Here is a 16,966-nt window from a genome sequence, read left to right on the forward strand (position 1 = left end):
TTAGGTGGTCTACAGCCCCCTACACCCTGCAACAAAGTGGGGAATATCTTGGAAGGCCATATCCTACAAAGGAAAAAACAAACAAATATGTCCCCTCGGCACTTAGAATGGTCTATGAAGCACAGTATAAAATGCATAATTAATAAATGGATGTGAAAAAAAATAGTAAATAAATACATATAATGTAATTTTCACTAATAAAACTCTTTATACATGGGATCAAGCTGCTAGGTAAGCATGTATACAAATGATAGGTATGCAGAAGGACCATGTAGAAAATAAACGAGGGTGAAACGGAGATGCTCTCTAAATATTTATAATGTATTATCTAACGATACAAAGGAAACGTGTAGAAATGCTAAATACGGATCGATATGTAAAATTGTACACAAATGTATTGCACACGTAGACAGTTTCAATTAAATGATAAAAATGTAAATAAAAATATAGAATGTAGCTAGATGTAGATCACTGAATATAAAATGTTATGGGCAACAATCAGTATGGTCAGCCAGATTGTATAAGTGCTACCTGCACGGACTAATCAATGGAGCCTGAAATAGATGGAAATAATGTAGGTGGAAAGTATTCCCAGGTGCAATACTCCTTTATATAAGGATCTGAATATACATGAAACCTTATTGTAAATACCATCCTTGTATGGATCCAGAGTCCTGTACGGGCATTCAGTGTGTACACACAATGAAGGAAACTGTCCGATGACAAAGATCAAGCAATGGCTCGGTTACTGTGGACTGCTAGTGATGAGTAGTGATGTAAAAGCCCTTCTTTGGCCAGATAAAGCAGCGTGGTATCAGCAAGGTACAAAATAATTACAATAGTTCTGGGTGAAAATACCCGACGCGTTTCGCTACTACTGAAGCTTCATCATCTCCTAATAAATCAACAAGTCACACTATATTATGTCATTCTATATACTAAATTTATATCTTCATAGTTAACCTTAGCTACACTCAGACTTGCCATCCCTGATACTAATGGCTAGTTGTCTATGCCTGAATTTCTACACATTATTTCATCAAGTTTTAGTATTTATCATCATTTCCACCTACCTTATTACGGTCCGTTTAAGACTTATACAATATAATTATCTCTATTGTAATATTATGTTCATCTATTTACTTCCTTATTTATTCTCAATATCTATAGTACTATATTTTTATTTATTATGTTTTCTTCTTTTTATTTATTATATGTTTTCTTTTTAAATTAACATTTAGAATGTGTACTATATGTATATACTGTACGCTGGATTAAGAATGATTGTTTTTGAGTCCTCAGATAATAGGCTATTGCTCTAAGATAAAACAGAGAGCTATAGGTAACTTAAACATTAGGATATATATTAACCTGTTCAAAATACATGCCAAGGTATATGGAGATATAATTGAGTCCTGGCTAATGAGTGAAGCTGTACATGTGCATATCCTGACTGACAGATAAAAGGAAGGTCCCGCACAAAGAGGAGATATGCTGACTGAGGAGGCCGACAAATTTAGAGGTGGAGAAATGCATTTTGAGTGGTGCCGGCTATTACTTATCCACGCTGACCATCTATGTGCTCCAAGGAGACATACATCTCAAATCTCCGGAGACAAGCGATCTAGCCCCGAGTGCTATTACGGGCTCACCGCCAGACTGCCAGGTGACGTCGATGGAAGATCTCTGTCTGCCGAACACACACTCAGAGGGAACGGGTGAAGCACTATCCCTGGAGACGTCTACACCTGCGGGTTCATCATCCCGGTAAAGGAATATACCTATTTTTCCTTTTTCTTTTTTACCACATGGCCATGGGGGACATTTGCTAAAAACTGCATTTGCAGGAGTTGTGAAAAATATTGTCTCTGGCAAATCTACAATCAAACAGTTAAATATATTTAATTACAGGACTGTTGATTATCTCTTCACAATGAAAATGGTACTTATGTGAATTTCAAATGATACCAATATTGCAAACACCATAAAAATCAACAAGATGCTTTAAGCTAATTACAGGTGAAGCAGTCTAATTTTCCAAAACGGAGAACAAGTGTTATTAGAAAATTCTGCACTGGATTGAACCTGCAGCAACTCAATACTGTGTCTCAGCGTATTTTAAATTGAAAAGGAATCTTTACTGCGTCACAAAGTATCTTTATAATTGCTTTATGTATACCTGATACAATTCTATTTGTGTTAATCTTGAAAAGATTCTATTGCCTCTTTGCAACAAGAGAGACTCAACTATAACAAAAAATATTTGGTCCTGTTTAATATTCCTCATAAGGGAGGTCTATTTTACTATTGTTTTTTAATTGTTAATTTTTTATCTATATCTCTTATCTGTGGTATATATGTGTGTTGGAAATGACTAAGTAAATAGTTGCTATATGTGTATGTAACAATCTACACTGGAGATTTTATACCATTATTTATTAATAAATACCATTTGCTGATTTCAGCGCTCTCTTTATTTATTTTGTACTTATACAATCTGGCTGACCATACTGATTGTTAACAAAAGTCCTGATCCACTTTGCATGCTCAGAAATGTATGTGGATCTTGGCTTGAATTCAGAGGTGCATATTATCCATACACACACACCACCCCTATAAATGTCCTTGTGGGAGTAATACCCCTTTTCCACCTAAATTCCGGGTCTGACCCGGAGTTGGAACAGAGGTCTTGATTCAGACCCGCTCGCGAGTGCTGAGCACTCGCAAGCGGGTCGATGGTGCCCTAGTGCGCATGCGCACGACGGAGGGAGCTCCGTCGTGCGCATGCGCGAGACCCGCATAGCGACGGCCAAGCCGTCACTATGGGTCTCGCACCAAAGGGGGGGTGCTGTCGATGGTTCCATGGGAACGCCTACCGTCTGGGACTGGCCCCACTGATATCAGTGATGTCAGTGGGAGTGCTTTTGGCTCTGATAGAGTCAAAAGCACTCCTGGGCTTGCGGAAGCGAGACCCTACCGCAGGGTCTCGTTGCAAGCCCGTTGGGCGCGATGGTCTTGACCATCGCGACCATCTTTTTGTCCGCTCGCATAAGCTGTGGGTGGTCACCCACAGCTATGCGAGCTGCCAGGAGGCCGCTACAATTTTAGGTAGGAGGGCCCTGATTCAGAGCGAGCACTCGTCAGAGCGTCCGGCTCTGAATCAGGCCCAGAGTTCCTATCTGGATCAGACCCGGAATTTTGCCGGCGCCGACTCAGGATATTCCCGAGTCGGCGCCGCTCACACTGGAGTCGGGTCTGCATAGACCCGGCTTTTCCGGAGTGAAAGTGGTCGCTTGGAGATGACGTCATCTCCAAGCGCCACTGAAGCCGGACTAATCGGCCGGCTAGCTGCGCACTCCAGGTCATCCTGACCCGGAGTGCGCTGTTCTCACAGCAGGGTTTCACGGGCTACGCCCGTATTAAACCCTGCTAGTTACCTGGGTTGGATTGTCGGGTCACTCGACCCGGCGATCCAACCCTCTCCCCTTTTACACCTGGGAGCTGCCTGAGTTAACCCTTCAAAAACCCGGGTTTTAGCTCCGGTGTAAAAGGGGTATTACTGTGCTCACTATCATTTGCACCAGCTGTACCTCAGAAATCAGAGGTATCTCTGCGTAAACTCATCTCAGAATAGCCTGCAATTATGCCTACACACCCACGACACTTATGTTCCTGCTGCCAGTTACACCCAGCTCTGATTATTTATTAGTTGCTCCAAGTTGCATATTCTTGGACTAGAGCATGCGCAGTTTGAGACACATTGCAGGATCTCTCTGCATAACAGACTAGTGTGCAACTCTGAATGGGCCCAGGTGCCGCAATTCCCACAGAGCAAAGTACCTGAGGGATCCGAGGGGATGAGCACACAGGAAATTATAATAGCAGATGTCCTGATTCCCAGTTTCATTCACCACCTGCAGAGAAGCAGAGAATTAATGTAACATTCAGATGCACTGACGTTATAATAATACCGATATAAATGTGGTTATATTCTCTCACCGTCTGGTAAGTCATAACAAGCTGTACAACAGGCAGGGCGTAGAACACCGCTATTGTGGAGGCATTCCTGCACAGGAGAAAAAGGAAGATTAGGATGTGCACAGCCAGAAGAAGATGGAAAGGAATGAGGACATAGAATCCCACTATCTGGGTTGCTAACATGCAAGGCCTTAGGAAACTGGATGTTCTCTAGCTAGAATTCTCAGCCAGCTAACACGCACGCTTACATAAGTGCACAATGGGCTACATGGAACATAAACCAAAATGTGGTAATTTCTGATAAAACACTATTATAAAAATTGTGCACAAGGACGGGTACAATATCTGGACCTCTTATCCCCTGGTAACATTGGTTTAATGCTCTAATCTGTACTAGTAAAAAAACTTAAGCTGCCCACACACATAGCAACATTTTACACGATTTGGCCGATTTTGACGAACCGTGATGACAAATCGTCTAAAATATGCCCAAATCATGAGTAAATCGTGAGTCCCAACTCATGATTACGATGCTGCGATGCGCGTCCCCGCAGGTCGCACATCGCATCTTCAGATCTGCCGTGCTGTAGGGCAGATTTGCCAATCTGGGACACAATACACTGGATGCACGATAGATCTTAAGTCAGATTGGACATTTTTTACTCCAAATCGTGACCACGACTGCCGGGGAGCTGCCTGGAGAGAGTTCAGGGTAAATCGTGTACGATGTCGGATCGTGAGCATATCGCTATGTGTATGGGCACCATTACTTGTTACATATAATGCTGTCTCACTCCCCTTTATTGAAATGTACCCAATAGTCTGTGATTTATGCTTACGTACCTCTATTCCCTTACCACCATATAACAGGTGCTACTATAAGTTACTGTCTCTAGCAAGATCAGTACAACTATCTCCATAAAAATATTGTTCTAGTGTAATTATTAATGGCTAAATGCATGAGACTTATAAACAACTAATAAACAACTGTGAAATAAATAGGCTAATGACAAACGCAACATAAATGAAATGATATATACTGTATTACAGTACAAAACACACATAAGAAGACAATGTTTATCTAACAATGGAGAAAGCAAATAAAATCAGGCACCTGTTGTGGTATAATATATTTTTGGGCTCCTTCCTTTAAACATAGTTTGTTTTTTTATATATCGGTCTTCAATAACTACTTCAATGATCTAATCCCAAATAACTGATGTGCTGGGGGTACACTAGTTTCAAAAGTGATTTTTCTAGATTGGAATAATGCTTTTTCAATAAATATGATACAGCTCTGAGGAAATCGGGCATATCCTAGTAAATATAACATGAACACAGGCCAAAGGATAGATCGATTTAGTTTAGTTTACACCACAAATTCGTTTCCACCCTTGTACAGTAAGAGACACCAGGGAGTCCAAGCCAGGGCCGGCTCTAGGGGTGTTCGACCTGAGCGGTCGCACAGGGGCGCCACCCATAGAGGGCGCACCAATCCCCAACATCTCGATTTCAGCGGGACATTACTGGCCCGCAGGTGGTTAAATCGGGAGCTCGGGGACCCCCATCGCCACAGCTGTGCGGCGGTGCCGGACCCCGGAGACTCTGAATGGATGCTGCGCGCATGCGCGCGGCATCCAATCAGTGACGGGAGAGGGCTGGGGGAAGCCCAGCTAGAGAGGCTCCCCCCCCCAGCCTGACGTTATTTGGAGACGAACACGCCTCCTAATAACGTCACATAGGGGCGTGGCCCATGGTAATTAGGCCACACCCCCATTTTCAGTCGTGCGCGGCTTCGCCGTACACAAAGATGGGGCGCTCTGGAGGGAGCCGGCACAGGGTGCTCCAACCCCTGGAGCCAGCTCTGGTCCAAGCACTTAGGACATCTATTACTAGCAAAAGTGGAGTCTGCCCATGATCTAGGTAGATTAGTTTGTACAATTGGGAAATTCTACAAAGGTTATTAGGGAAGACCACAATGCAGTAGGCTTAACTGGTGCATTGGTGTAGAAATCATTACTTGGCAATCACTTCAAGCATTGGGAACTTGTAACTGCAGCTCATTTTCCCATGACTGCCAAAACGTATTTAACACACACACCATGATCGTGTACAAAGATATGATCTTTCTCACCAGAAATAGATTTGGTACTTCTTCCAGATCTCGCGCTTGTCTTTCCTGGCTAGGTCAGCAACACATAAATACTTCTAAAATTATAAAATGGGAATTTGAAGCTTTGGCATCAAGTTTAATTGCCATAGAGAAAATACATCTAAAAAGATAAAATGGGAATTTGAAGCTTTGGCAGTAAGTTTAATAGCCATAGGATATGTACATCTCTCACAGACAAGACACAGTCTAAGAAACCTGCAATATACCATAATTTGTGCATTTTATTAGAAGTCATATTGTTCATCATGCATAATGCACACACTTGAGCATAGTGGCTTGTTCACATAAGGTTGTGTCAGCGCAGTTAGCAGATGACCATAATTTCAGACTAGTGGTCACCTGCATGTCCAAACATTATCCAACAAACTCCAAATCAGAAAGTTCTCAAGTTCTGTACTCCTTCGGGAATCACACACATATACAGTGATCCTGGAACAAGTCGTTGATCTCTATGAATCTACTACTAATGTGGGTAAACACTGCATGATATATATAGTTTGTACAGCTGCCAAACTTGCATCTGTGGATGTGTACACACAATATATCTATGAACAATGACGATCATAGATATATTGTGCAGCACAGCAGATGTGATATATGTGAAAGATATAGCATGTACACCTGCCTGTGTGTAAGGTGACTGATCAACCAACCTGTTACGCTGGCAGCAGGAACCAGCGATAACTGCTCGGGCAAATTTAAATGCCTGCCCGGTTGCGATATCTGGCCAGACATATCAAGCGACCAATTAGTACCGCATCAAATGAGGGGTCCCCAGTGTTTACTGATGTCAGGATGGGGAGATCTGAGCAATGGAAACGCCCATCTCTAGACTTAAAGTGTAGGGTGTCATTGTCTGGTGACCATAAGACAACTAGAGGAATATTGTTTGAAAGAGAGGACTCTCCCCTTCCAACAAGAGTATCCAAGCGTGAGTAGGTGCCCAGATGGCATTGATTAGGTACGTTACATGCACTAACCTCCATCCCTTGGCTCAATTAGTATTTCTGTAGTACTGGGTGATTCCAGACAATAACCACTAAAAGGTCACATGGTTTCAAAGAGGGGATTCCCTTTGAAATGGGGGTACCCCTGAGCTTGTTGAAGACATAACGGGGTAGACAGAGCACTTTTAGTGCGCTCCTCTCATTCCCCTGGGGCTATACTTGGATATCAGTGTTTCAGCTGTTAGGGGGGAGAGGCTGAATGAACACGGCTATAGGCATTAAAAAGAAATGCTCTGCATTCAAATCAGGTTTCCATAAGCAGAAATCCTTTTTCTTTTATATCATATTCTTCATTTAATTTTTATCTTAATACTAAAACAGTGCACAGAAAACTTAGCCATAATTAAGCAATAACATAATATCCTAAATGAAAAAATTTGAAAATCGGCCACAATACACTTTTTTGTAAAAGGAACCTGCACTTCTGCTTTTACTGCAAGAGAAGTGCAACCTGTGAGAACATAGCTGGCAGGGTTTGCCACTTCATTCTCTTACCATGGTCCCGCTCAGCTCACCTTTGTCCGGATAACGTTCTTATCAGACTCTACGTCAGCCAGTGTGTCGTAATCATTCTCCTCTACAGAACTCAGCGACTCCAACCGTGGACTAGACACAAGATTCTTAAGAGATCTGTCTGTGGAGAGACATCACCAGTTACCATCTCTTCTTGTAGAGCGTAGGGACGTGTCGCACACAGGAAATGCACTACTGCCACTCACATTCACTCCTATATTCCTTTCACTGTTTACACTAGAGGGAGATTGGTTCAGCCCAGTGTCCCTCAGCTCATGGAGTTGCTAGCTGAGCATGTTTTTCAGGCATGTCCGCAGGATCAATGGGGAAATAGCTAGCACCTGACCTCCACACAGGATATGTGGAAATGTACTGTACTAGGGCCTGGAAGAGCAGGACTGAGAAATATTGTTGTAGAATCACATGATGTAACGAACTTGGCCCACCTGAAAGCCATCGGCCCCACCATGAATACATGCCTATTCTGCTCTGTGTAATCATATGATGTGCATATAGTGAGCTTTGGCCAGTACTGGGAATAGCGCTAATATACAGAAGGATAACATAGATCAGACAGCCACACAGGATCTTTCCAGGCAAAGAGACCTACAAGATGCTTTGTAATACAAAACTAAAAGACAAACATTTACTGTAGAATTATTACATAGGTAAATGCTTTGTTAGCTTATAGAATTTACAATAAATGTGAAATATGAAGAATGTACTCAGTGAACTTCGTGCCTAAACTTACTGAACTACCATGTAGAGAGGTCAAAAAGTGTTTCTGCATCTACACCACTCTTGTCTGTACCCCCTGTTCAGTACATTACATACATTATCCATCCCGTTACTCACCTACAGTTCCTCTTTTGAATCACACATAGATCTTGGCTGCATTACACTATGGACGTCATTCAGAGCCGCTCGCAAAATGCGAGCGCTCGCTCTGAATGAGGGCGCCGCTTCTTCTTTAAAATCCGGCCTCCTGGCCGCTTGCTAAGCTATGGGTGCCACCCACAGCTTTAGCGAGTGACCAGGTCATGGTCGCGATGGTCGAGACCATCGCGACCATCGGGGCATGCGATGAGACCCTTGGGGTCGGGTCTCGTCTCCCGCAAGCCCCAGGTAGCTTCCTGCTCTACCAGAGCAGGAAGCTACCAACTGACATCACTGCTGATGTCAGTAGGGCCGCCTACAAACGGCAGACATTCCTTCAGGAACGCCTCCGTTTGTCCGGCCACCCCCCCTCCCCGCCTACAAAACGGGGCGAGCTGTCGATCAACATCGACAGCCGCCCCTTTTGTAGCGAGCCCCGGAGCGAGTGAATTTGTCACTCGCTCCAGGGCTAGTGCATGCGCACTGCGGCCGCTGTGCGTGCACAGGGCCTCACCATCGACCCGCTTGCGAGCATGTCTGAATGAGGTCCTATGTCAGCTTGTCTCTTGCATTCGCGATAAAACTCATCCAATATAATGCTACTATAGGATTACGGTTACAATACTATACACACTTCGGGGCTGATGCAAAGGGAGTACTACGCAAGATTATATACCATATCTTGTGTGAAATAGATTATATCATGCCAGAAATGGAAACGCACACATATAGGTCTATGATAACTCACGTGATTCTGGCTCTTATGACCACCTGCACTTGGAGAAGTAGAATGGAAGAGGGAAAGACATTCTGAGGACAGTTAGCGGCACAATAGCAGGCACATGCTGACTAAAACACAGACCATATGCATCTGAGATGGACGTATTTTTTGCAGATGGTCAGAATGCACCGATAGTGAAGATAAGTGCTTGTTATTGGCTGGTAACGAATGACCCGTTGACGCTGATAAATTATTTGCTTATTGCTCAGGCGGCATGTAGTCCTAATCTGAGCGTGCGGGATGCCAACACCCATTCAGAATCCCGGCTCAGAAAGTATGTAGTGGGGTTAGGTTTGGGGTGCGGGGAGGGAGGGTTAGGATACCATACTGACAGATGTCTGTATCCTAACCCTATCGGGATGCTGGCGTCGGGATTCTGATGGGCGGGATCACGAGCGCCAGCATCCCATACCCAACCCGCTCAGGCATATATTAGGTTTTCGTTATTGTGTTCAAGCACACAAGTGACTGAGAGTTATTCATGTTGTGTTAGAGAGGTTTTGGGAGTTTTATTGGTGCCTAGAAGTGTTAAAAATAAAAAGTGTATAAATATAGTGGAAAAATACTGAACAGATTACACTTAAATGATTTTACTGGGGAATTTATTAGGACAATATTGTATTAATATATCATGTACACAAAATAAAATTAAATTACAAAAACGCCATATACGGGCATATTTAATCAAGTGCAGAAGCGGTCGAGACCTGATGGGCCAAGTGATGCCAAGGGCAGACTAGATAGGCCAAGTGGTAATTATCTGTCGTCAAATTCATGTTTCTAGGTTTCCATGTTTGCTATGGCGGCCTCCATGCGTTAACTAATAGAGGACGATTTTGCTGCCATCCTACGGATGTGCGAGCAGAATCACCCTACCATAAAAATTATAGATATGGCAAGAACTTACCTTTGTTATCTCTCTTTCTACGAAGTCCATAGGGTCCACAGGGTGACCTTTGGGTATAGGTGATGCAGAGTCATCCAGGCACCTTACGCAGTAAATTTTTCTCCCAGGATGCATTGAGTCTCCCTGTATACCCCGCCCCGGGCCAGAGGCATTTCAGTTTCATAGTAAGCCAAAGGCTGGAGGAGGATAAAAGAGAGAGAAGAAAGTCTGGATCACTCAAGAATCACATTCTCACACAGAAGGAGACGGAAAACCGGTGACCAGAGCGAAGCCCATCTGAAGCACAGGTGCGTCAGGGTGGGTGCCCTGTGGACCCTATGGACTTCGTTGAAAGAGAGATAAAGGTAAGTTTTTACCATATCTCTCATTTTCTACTTCAGGGTCCATAGGGGTCCACAGGGTGACCTTGGGGATGTCCCAAAGCAGTACCTTCAAGGGTGGGGATGCTTCTGCGCAGAGAGGAGAATTCGCTGCCCAAAGGAACCATCCTGAGAGGCAAAGGTATCAAAAGCGTAATACCTCAAAAAGGTCTGGACAGAAGACGACATGGCCGCCTTATAAAGCTGAACAGCCGAGGCGCCACGGCAAACTGCCCATGAAGGACCCACAGACCGAGTAGAATGAGCAGTAACAGAGGGCGGGACTGGAAAGCCCTCATGAGTGTAAGCCTCAGAAATCGCCATGCGTAGCCATCTAGCCAAAGTTTGTTTATTGGCTGGCCAATCCTTCTTGTGGAAACCATAGAGTACAAACAAAGAGAACTACTACGGTCCACATAAATCTTGAGGGCATGCACCACATCCAATGAGGCCTCACATGCCGAGAGGTCTGGGGAATTAAAAGCCGGCGCAAGAATTTCCTCATTAATGTGGAAACTAGATACGCCTGTGGTAATGTGGAAACCAACTAAGCACTGTCCTGTCATGATGAAAAAACAGAAATGGGAAACGGCAAGAGAGAGCCCCCAAATCTGACACTCGCTTGGCAGAAGCAATAGCCAGGAGAAAAACTGTTTTAGCAGAAAGCCATTTGAGATCACCGATTCCAGGGGTTCAAATGGAGGGTCCTGGAGGCCCCAAAGGACAACAGCCAAATCCCAAGGCGCCACAGGAGGGACAAAGGGAGGCTGTATGCGAAGGACCCCTGAAGAAAAGTGCGGATATCAGGAAGAGAAGCAATCCTTCGCTGGAAGCACACTGAAAGTGCAGAGACATGCACCTTCAGGGAAGCAAGGCGGAGACCAAGGTCCAAACCCGCCTGTAAGAAACCCAAAACTCTGGATATCCGAAACACTTGGGGTCGTAATCTCTGGGATGACACCATTCAAAATAGGAATGCCACACCCTGTGGTAAATTCTGGTAGAGGCAGATTTTCGTGCTCTGAGCATGGTGTTAAACACAGAGCCGGAAAAACCCTTGGACTTTAAGAGGGATGTCTCAAGAGCCATGCCATCAAAGACAGATGACCCAGATCCAGGTAAAGGCAAGGACCTTGAGACAACAGGTCCAAAAGTTGGGCAATGGAGTGTCGATGGAGAGACTCTGAAGATCTGAGTACCAGTGACGTCTGGGCCACGCTGGAGCCACCAGCAGGACAGTGCCTCCCTCTTGAAGCAATCGGAGATTGGAGGGAACAGGTATACAAACTGGAAGGTCCACTTGACTGCCAGAGCATCTACCAAGAGAGCCTTGGCGTCTCGTCCTGGACCCATACAGTGGCAGTTTGTGATTTAGTCGAGAGGCCATGAGGTCGACATCTGGAAGGCCCCACTTGTCCACTAGGAGCTGAAACACGTCTTGGTGAAGAGACCATATCCCAGGATGCACATCGTGATGGCTGAGGAAGTCCGCTTCCCAATTCAGTACTCCTGGAATGAACACTGCCGATATGGCTGGCAGAAGGCCTTCCGCCCATGTCAGAATGCGGGACACCTCTGTCATTGCCGCCTGACTTAAGAGTTCCTCCTTGACGGTTTATGTAAGCCACTGTCATGGCGTTGTCTGATTGAATTTGCACAGGCTTTCCGTGAAGTAGTAGCCTGGCTTGTTGCCGGGCCCTGAAAACTTCCCGAAGTTATAATATGTTTATTGGTAGAGAAGACTCCTCTGCTGTCCAATGCCCCTGAAAGGAGTGTGGACCTGTCACTGCGCCCCAACCCCAGAGACTGGCGTCCGTCATCAGAAGGACCCAGTCTGAGATCCAAAAGGGATACCCCCTGGTGAGGTAGGCCATCTGCAGCCACCAAGACAGAGATAGGCGCACCTCCGGAAAAAGCACCATAATTTGAGTCCGTAAATGATGGGGTAATCCGTCCCACTTGGAGAGAATCAAGTTCTGCAGAGGTGGGAATGAAACTGGGCATATTCCACCATGTCAAACATCAACACCATGGATCCCAGTAACTGTTTGGCTGAGTGTATAGACACTTGGTGACTGTGGAGACATCTGCGTACTTGTGCCTGCAAGGTGGAGATCTTTTCTGCAGTCAGAAAGATCCTCTGCTGTTCGGAATCCAACAGAGCTCCCAGATGGAGCATCCCTTGAGACAGAATCAGGGAGGACTTCTTCCAATTGATTAACCACCCGCGTACCTGGAGTACAGATATCGTCAGCTGCAGGTGTTGGTGAAGCACCTCTGGAGACCCTGCTAGTAGTAAGAGGTTGTCCAGGTATGGTGACAGGCGGACCCCTTGCAGTCGCAGATGGGCTGCCATTACCGCCATGATTTTTGTAAACACCCGAGGTGCAGTAGAGTGGCCAAACGGCAGAGACCGAAACTGGAAATGTTGTTGTGACACAGCAAACCTGAGAAAACATTGGTGAGTTGAAGCAATCAGAATATGCAGGTATGCATCCTGAATATCCAGACACCATAAAATCCCCAGGTTCCATAGCCAGTATAATTGAACGTAGAGTTTCCATCCTGAACCGAGGTACCCTGAGGCATTTGTTCAAGGATTTGAGATTGAGGATAGGTCGGTAAGAACAGTTTGGCTTTTGGACCAGAAAAAGGCTGGAACAACCACCTGTGCCTTTTTGGGACAACTGTAATGATACAATGACCCCGGCCTGCAGCATGGATTGTACCACCTCTTGAATAGCCAAGGCCTTTTCCGTGTTTTGTGGAAGTCCTGTGCAAAAGGACTGATGGGGAGGCCTTCTGCGGAAGGAGAGGGCGTACCCCAGAGAGACAACTTCCTTCACCCAGAAATCTGTGGTAGTTTGACACCAGCACTGGGCGAACTGAAGTAGTCGGCCTCCCACCCCCTCTGGTACTCCAAGGTTGTTTCTTTGGCTTGGTAGATTTTTTGATGGTGGACAGCCTAGGAAAGAACTGAGGACCTCATTCAGAGAATGAGGTCCTGAGTTCTAACCTTACCTGGGGCCGGATATGTCCGAAAGGACAGAGGGGGTCATTCAGACCCGCTCGCGAGGGAAGTTCGCTCGCAAGCGGGTCAATGTTTGGCGAATGCGCATGCGCACGATGGAGGGAGCTCCGTCGTGCGCATGCACGAGACCCGGCGAGCGACGAGAAGTACGTCGCTCGGAGTCTCGCACCAAAGGGGGCGTGCTGTCGATGGTGACTGACAGCACGCCCCCTTTGGTGGGCGTGCTGGGGGCGTGGCGGCCAGACAGAGGCGTAATGATGTCAGTGGGAGTGACTTTGGCTCTGATAGAGCCAAAATCACTCCTGGGCTTGCGGCAGCGAGACCCTACTGCAGGGTCTCGTCGCAAGCCCGATGGTCGCAATGGTCTTTGACCATCGCGACCATCATCATGGACGCTTGCATAAGCTGTGGGTGGTAACCCACAGCTATGCGAGCGTCCATGAGGACGCTCCAAAAACAGGTAGGAGGGCCCTGATTCAGAGCGAGCGCTCTGGTCAGAGCGTTCAGCTCTGAATCAGGCCCAGAGTCCGAGCCCCCGAAGAGGCCGGAGCAGAAAGCAGACAAGCCGACTTAGCAGCCGCTAAGGTATTCACAATCTTATCCAAATCAGGACCAAAGAAGACTTTACCGTCATAAGGCAAACATTCCAATCCTTTCTTGGAGTCTGCATCTGCCCTCCAATAACGAGCCACAGAGAGTGGCGAGCCACAATGGCCGCAGAGGAAATCCTGGCATTTAGTAAGCTAACATCCAATGCTGCCTCATCAATATAGGTAGCAGAATCCCAGAGGTTTTCTACAAGATTCAGCTGTTCCCTGGTAGCATTTGGGACCAAGGATTTTTCCAGGGTGTTAGCCCAACATTCCATGGCCCGAGCCACCCAGCAGATAGCCATAGCTTGTCTGCACGCGGCCCCCGAGAGGGAATAAATGGATTTTAGGCAAACCTCAACCTTCCTATCTGTAGAATCCTTCAGGGATGACATGGAAGACAGGCAGTGTTGCGCTCTTTACCAACCACGTAACATGGGAATCCACCGATAGTGGAGTCTCCCATTTGATAAAATAATCCTCAGCAAAAGGATAAGCATAGGACAGTCGCTTCTGCGGCTGGTAACGCTTCCTTGGTGTTTTTCATGCGACCTCCAAGTGATCCACCAGTTGGTCAGACAAAGGAAATATAGAAGCAGTCACTATTTCATCCTTGAAAAAGGCATGATTAGACTTAGGTGCAGGTGGCTTATCCTTCACTATAATTAAGGCTGCTCTCACAGCCTGTATCAGACCCAGAATATAGATTTTGGACTTGGATTTAACCCACCGGGGGGAACACACCTGCATGGGCATAGCCGGTTGCAGCGGGTTCTGAGCGGGCATGAGTTGCTGCTGTGTAAGCCCGAATGGGTGGAAACACAGGAGGGCCTGCTAAGCACTCTGCAATGGCTGTCAATGCTTTTGCAAAGCACTGCCATGGCGGCTCCTGCGGAGTGGCAAAAGCCGTAGAGGGGTATAACACCTCAAACATAATTCCTCGGACGTTATGTCTCCCACCCCTAACTCCGCTGTACATGTTTTACAGAACAGCCGAGCAGGAGCAAAATTTGGCATATCACTCTCACTGCCAGACATAGTGACGAGGATACCAATCTAGTGGATGTGACTGCGCAGAAGTCACAGACTGCGAAGTCGCACCCCTACAACACCAGTGCTAGAGCTCAGAAAGACAGAGTAAGCACAGGGACAGTAAAATGGCTGACAGTTCAGAAAGTGAAACTCAGACAGACAGCGCTAGCATACAGTCACAGACAATGCAGAAATATAACACCTGCACGTAATGGCACTTACTATTCAGCTACACAGACTTAGCGTTTAGTAGGACAAAAGCGCTACATACGCTGACCACAACCAGGAGGAGAGGTATGTAGGGGGACCAGGACACCGCAATGCCTGCTGAGATCTGCGACTAACAGCCAGGAGAAAATGGCCGCCAAAGAACTCTGAGGGGGCAGATCCGGAAGAGGGAAGCTGACATAGCCCGGCCAGACCGCGGCGGAAAGGCGAGCTGCTGTGCAGCGGGGAAGAGCCGGCTGTAAAACAAGGAAGGCTGCCTCCCCTGGCAAGCAATTAACCCCTGGGACGCTGGAGTGTTCTGCAGAACTCCAGCCCGACATCCCTGGTGGCCAAGTGGAAGTGCCTGGCTCCAATTCTCTGTCATCCCCAGGGAGTCCTCAGCCCTGTAGGAAAAAGAGACTGCGATTTGGCGTGCACCACCACGGTACGTGTTGCTTACCTGCTTTCCCATAGTGTCCGGCCGCAGTCCAGGGATCCTCCGTGGTCCCTGCTAGCCAACACCCGGAGGCCCACCGAGATCCCCGGATCAGTACCAGCACCGGCGGGGTGACGAATCGGCAGTGTGGATGTCCACTGGACTGTCTGCGCTGTCTGTACTAAAAGAAACCATCTTTTAAATTCAATCTTCAGGGGCTGTTCAACAACAGCCCCACTGCGTGTTCAATGACCCGACTCAGGCCGGGCACCCAACGAAACTGAGATGCCTCTGGCCCTGGGGTCACCCAATGCAGAGGGAGACCCAATGCATCCTGGGAGAAAAATTTACTGTGTAAGGTGCCCGGATGACTCTGCATCACCTATACCCCAAGGCCACCCTGTGGACCCCTATGGACCCTGAAGTAGAAAGGTGGGGAAACGCGAAACGTGTGCCGCTGATGGTAACTTGTGTTCAATTAAATCTTCCCCATTGTAAGCCAATATGGGTCAGTACCAGGAATAGCTGTGTTTAACCAGAGCGCCCGTTGGCCAATTATAGTAGAACTGTTTAACCAGTGGTTAATCACGGGCCCAGTTATTTAGAAAAAAAACCGTGCGAAAGTAAATTATACTATAGATTTGACCAACTTCTGTATGTAAAAGGGACTTAAAAATGTACTTGCATTCATTAGAAATATTAAATTTTTATTTAGATACAAATCATGTAAATACAAAACCATCACACACACACACACATACGAACATACACTCATAGTTACCCATATTAGTGTATGGGACCTCGGCTGATGACACCAGACTGTCCGTAACATCCTCTGGACTGGCAACTGAACTGTTCTCATCTGTGCAATGGAGGGAAACATATATATTATTGAGAAAATTGATGGAGATAGATTAAAGAAACGTCAAAGTTTCTAGGTCAGAAAGGTTTATAGCACTATTGAAAGTGAGTTCGGCTTAGCTGACAGACAGCTAAAATGTCGACAGCAAAGGGGGCACAGTGTTGTGACTGTGTCGGAATAACCAATTTAACCACTGAGGCTTTACCTTCATGTT

At 46.2% G+C, this 16,966-nt stretch overlaps 1 protein-coding gene across 1 annotated transcript in view; it reads right to left on the reverse strand.

Moving 5' to 3' along the window:
• LOC148477928 (uncharacterized) overlaps positions 1 to 16,747 on the reverse strand; it is a 39,839-nt gene extending 23,092 nt beyond the window's left edge. The window contains exons 1-5 of the mRNA XM_088455977.1: positions 16,672 to 16,747; positions 7,674 to 7,792; positions 6,113 to 6,186; positions 4,000 to 4,066; positions 3,841 to 3,914 (exon numbers count right to left, since the gene is read on the reverse strand). Coding sequence (XP_088312103.1) covers positions 3,841 to 3,914; positions 4,000 to 4,066; positions 6,113 to 6,186; positions 7,674 to 7,792; positions 16,672 to 16,675 — 338 coding nt within the window. The 5' untranslated portion in view covers positions 16,676 to 16,747. The remainder of the gene's footprint in view (positions 1 to 3,840; positions 3,915 to 3,999; positions 4,067 to 6,112; positions 6,187 to 7,673; positions 7,793 to 16,671) is intronic.
• Between the last annotated feature and the right edge of the window lie 219 nt (positions 16,748 to 16,966).

Source organism: Taudactylus pleione, unplaced genomic scaffold (genome assembly GCF_031769625.1).
Source record: "Taudactylus pleione unplaced genomic scaffold, aTauple2 ptg000683l, whole genome shotgun sequence".
NCBI lineage: Eukaryota > Metazoa > Chordata > Amphibia > Anura > Myobatrachidae > Taudactylus > Taudactylus pleione.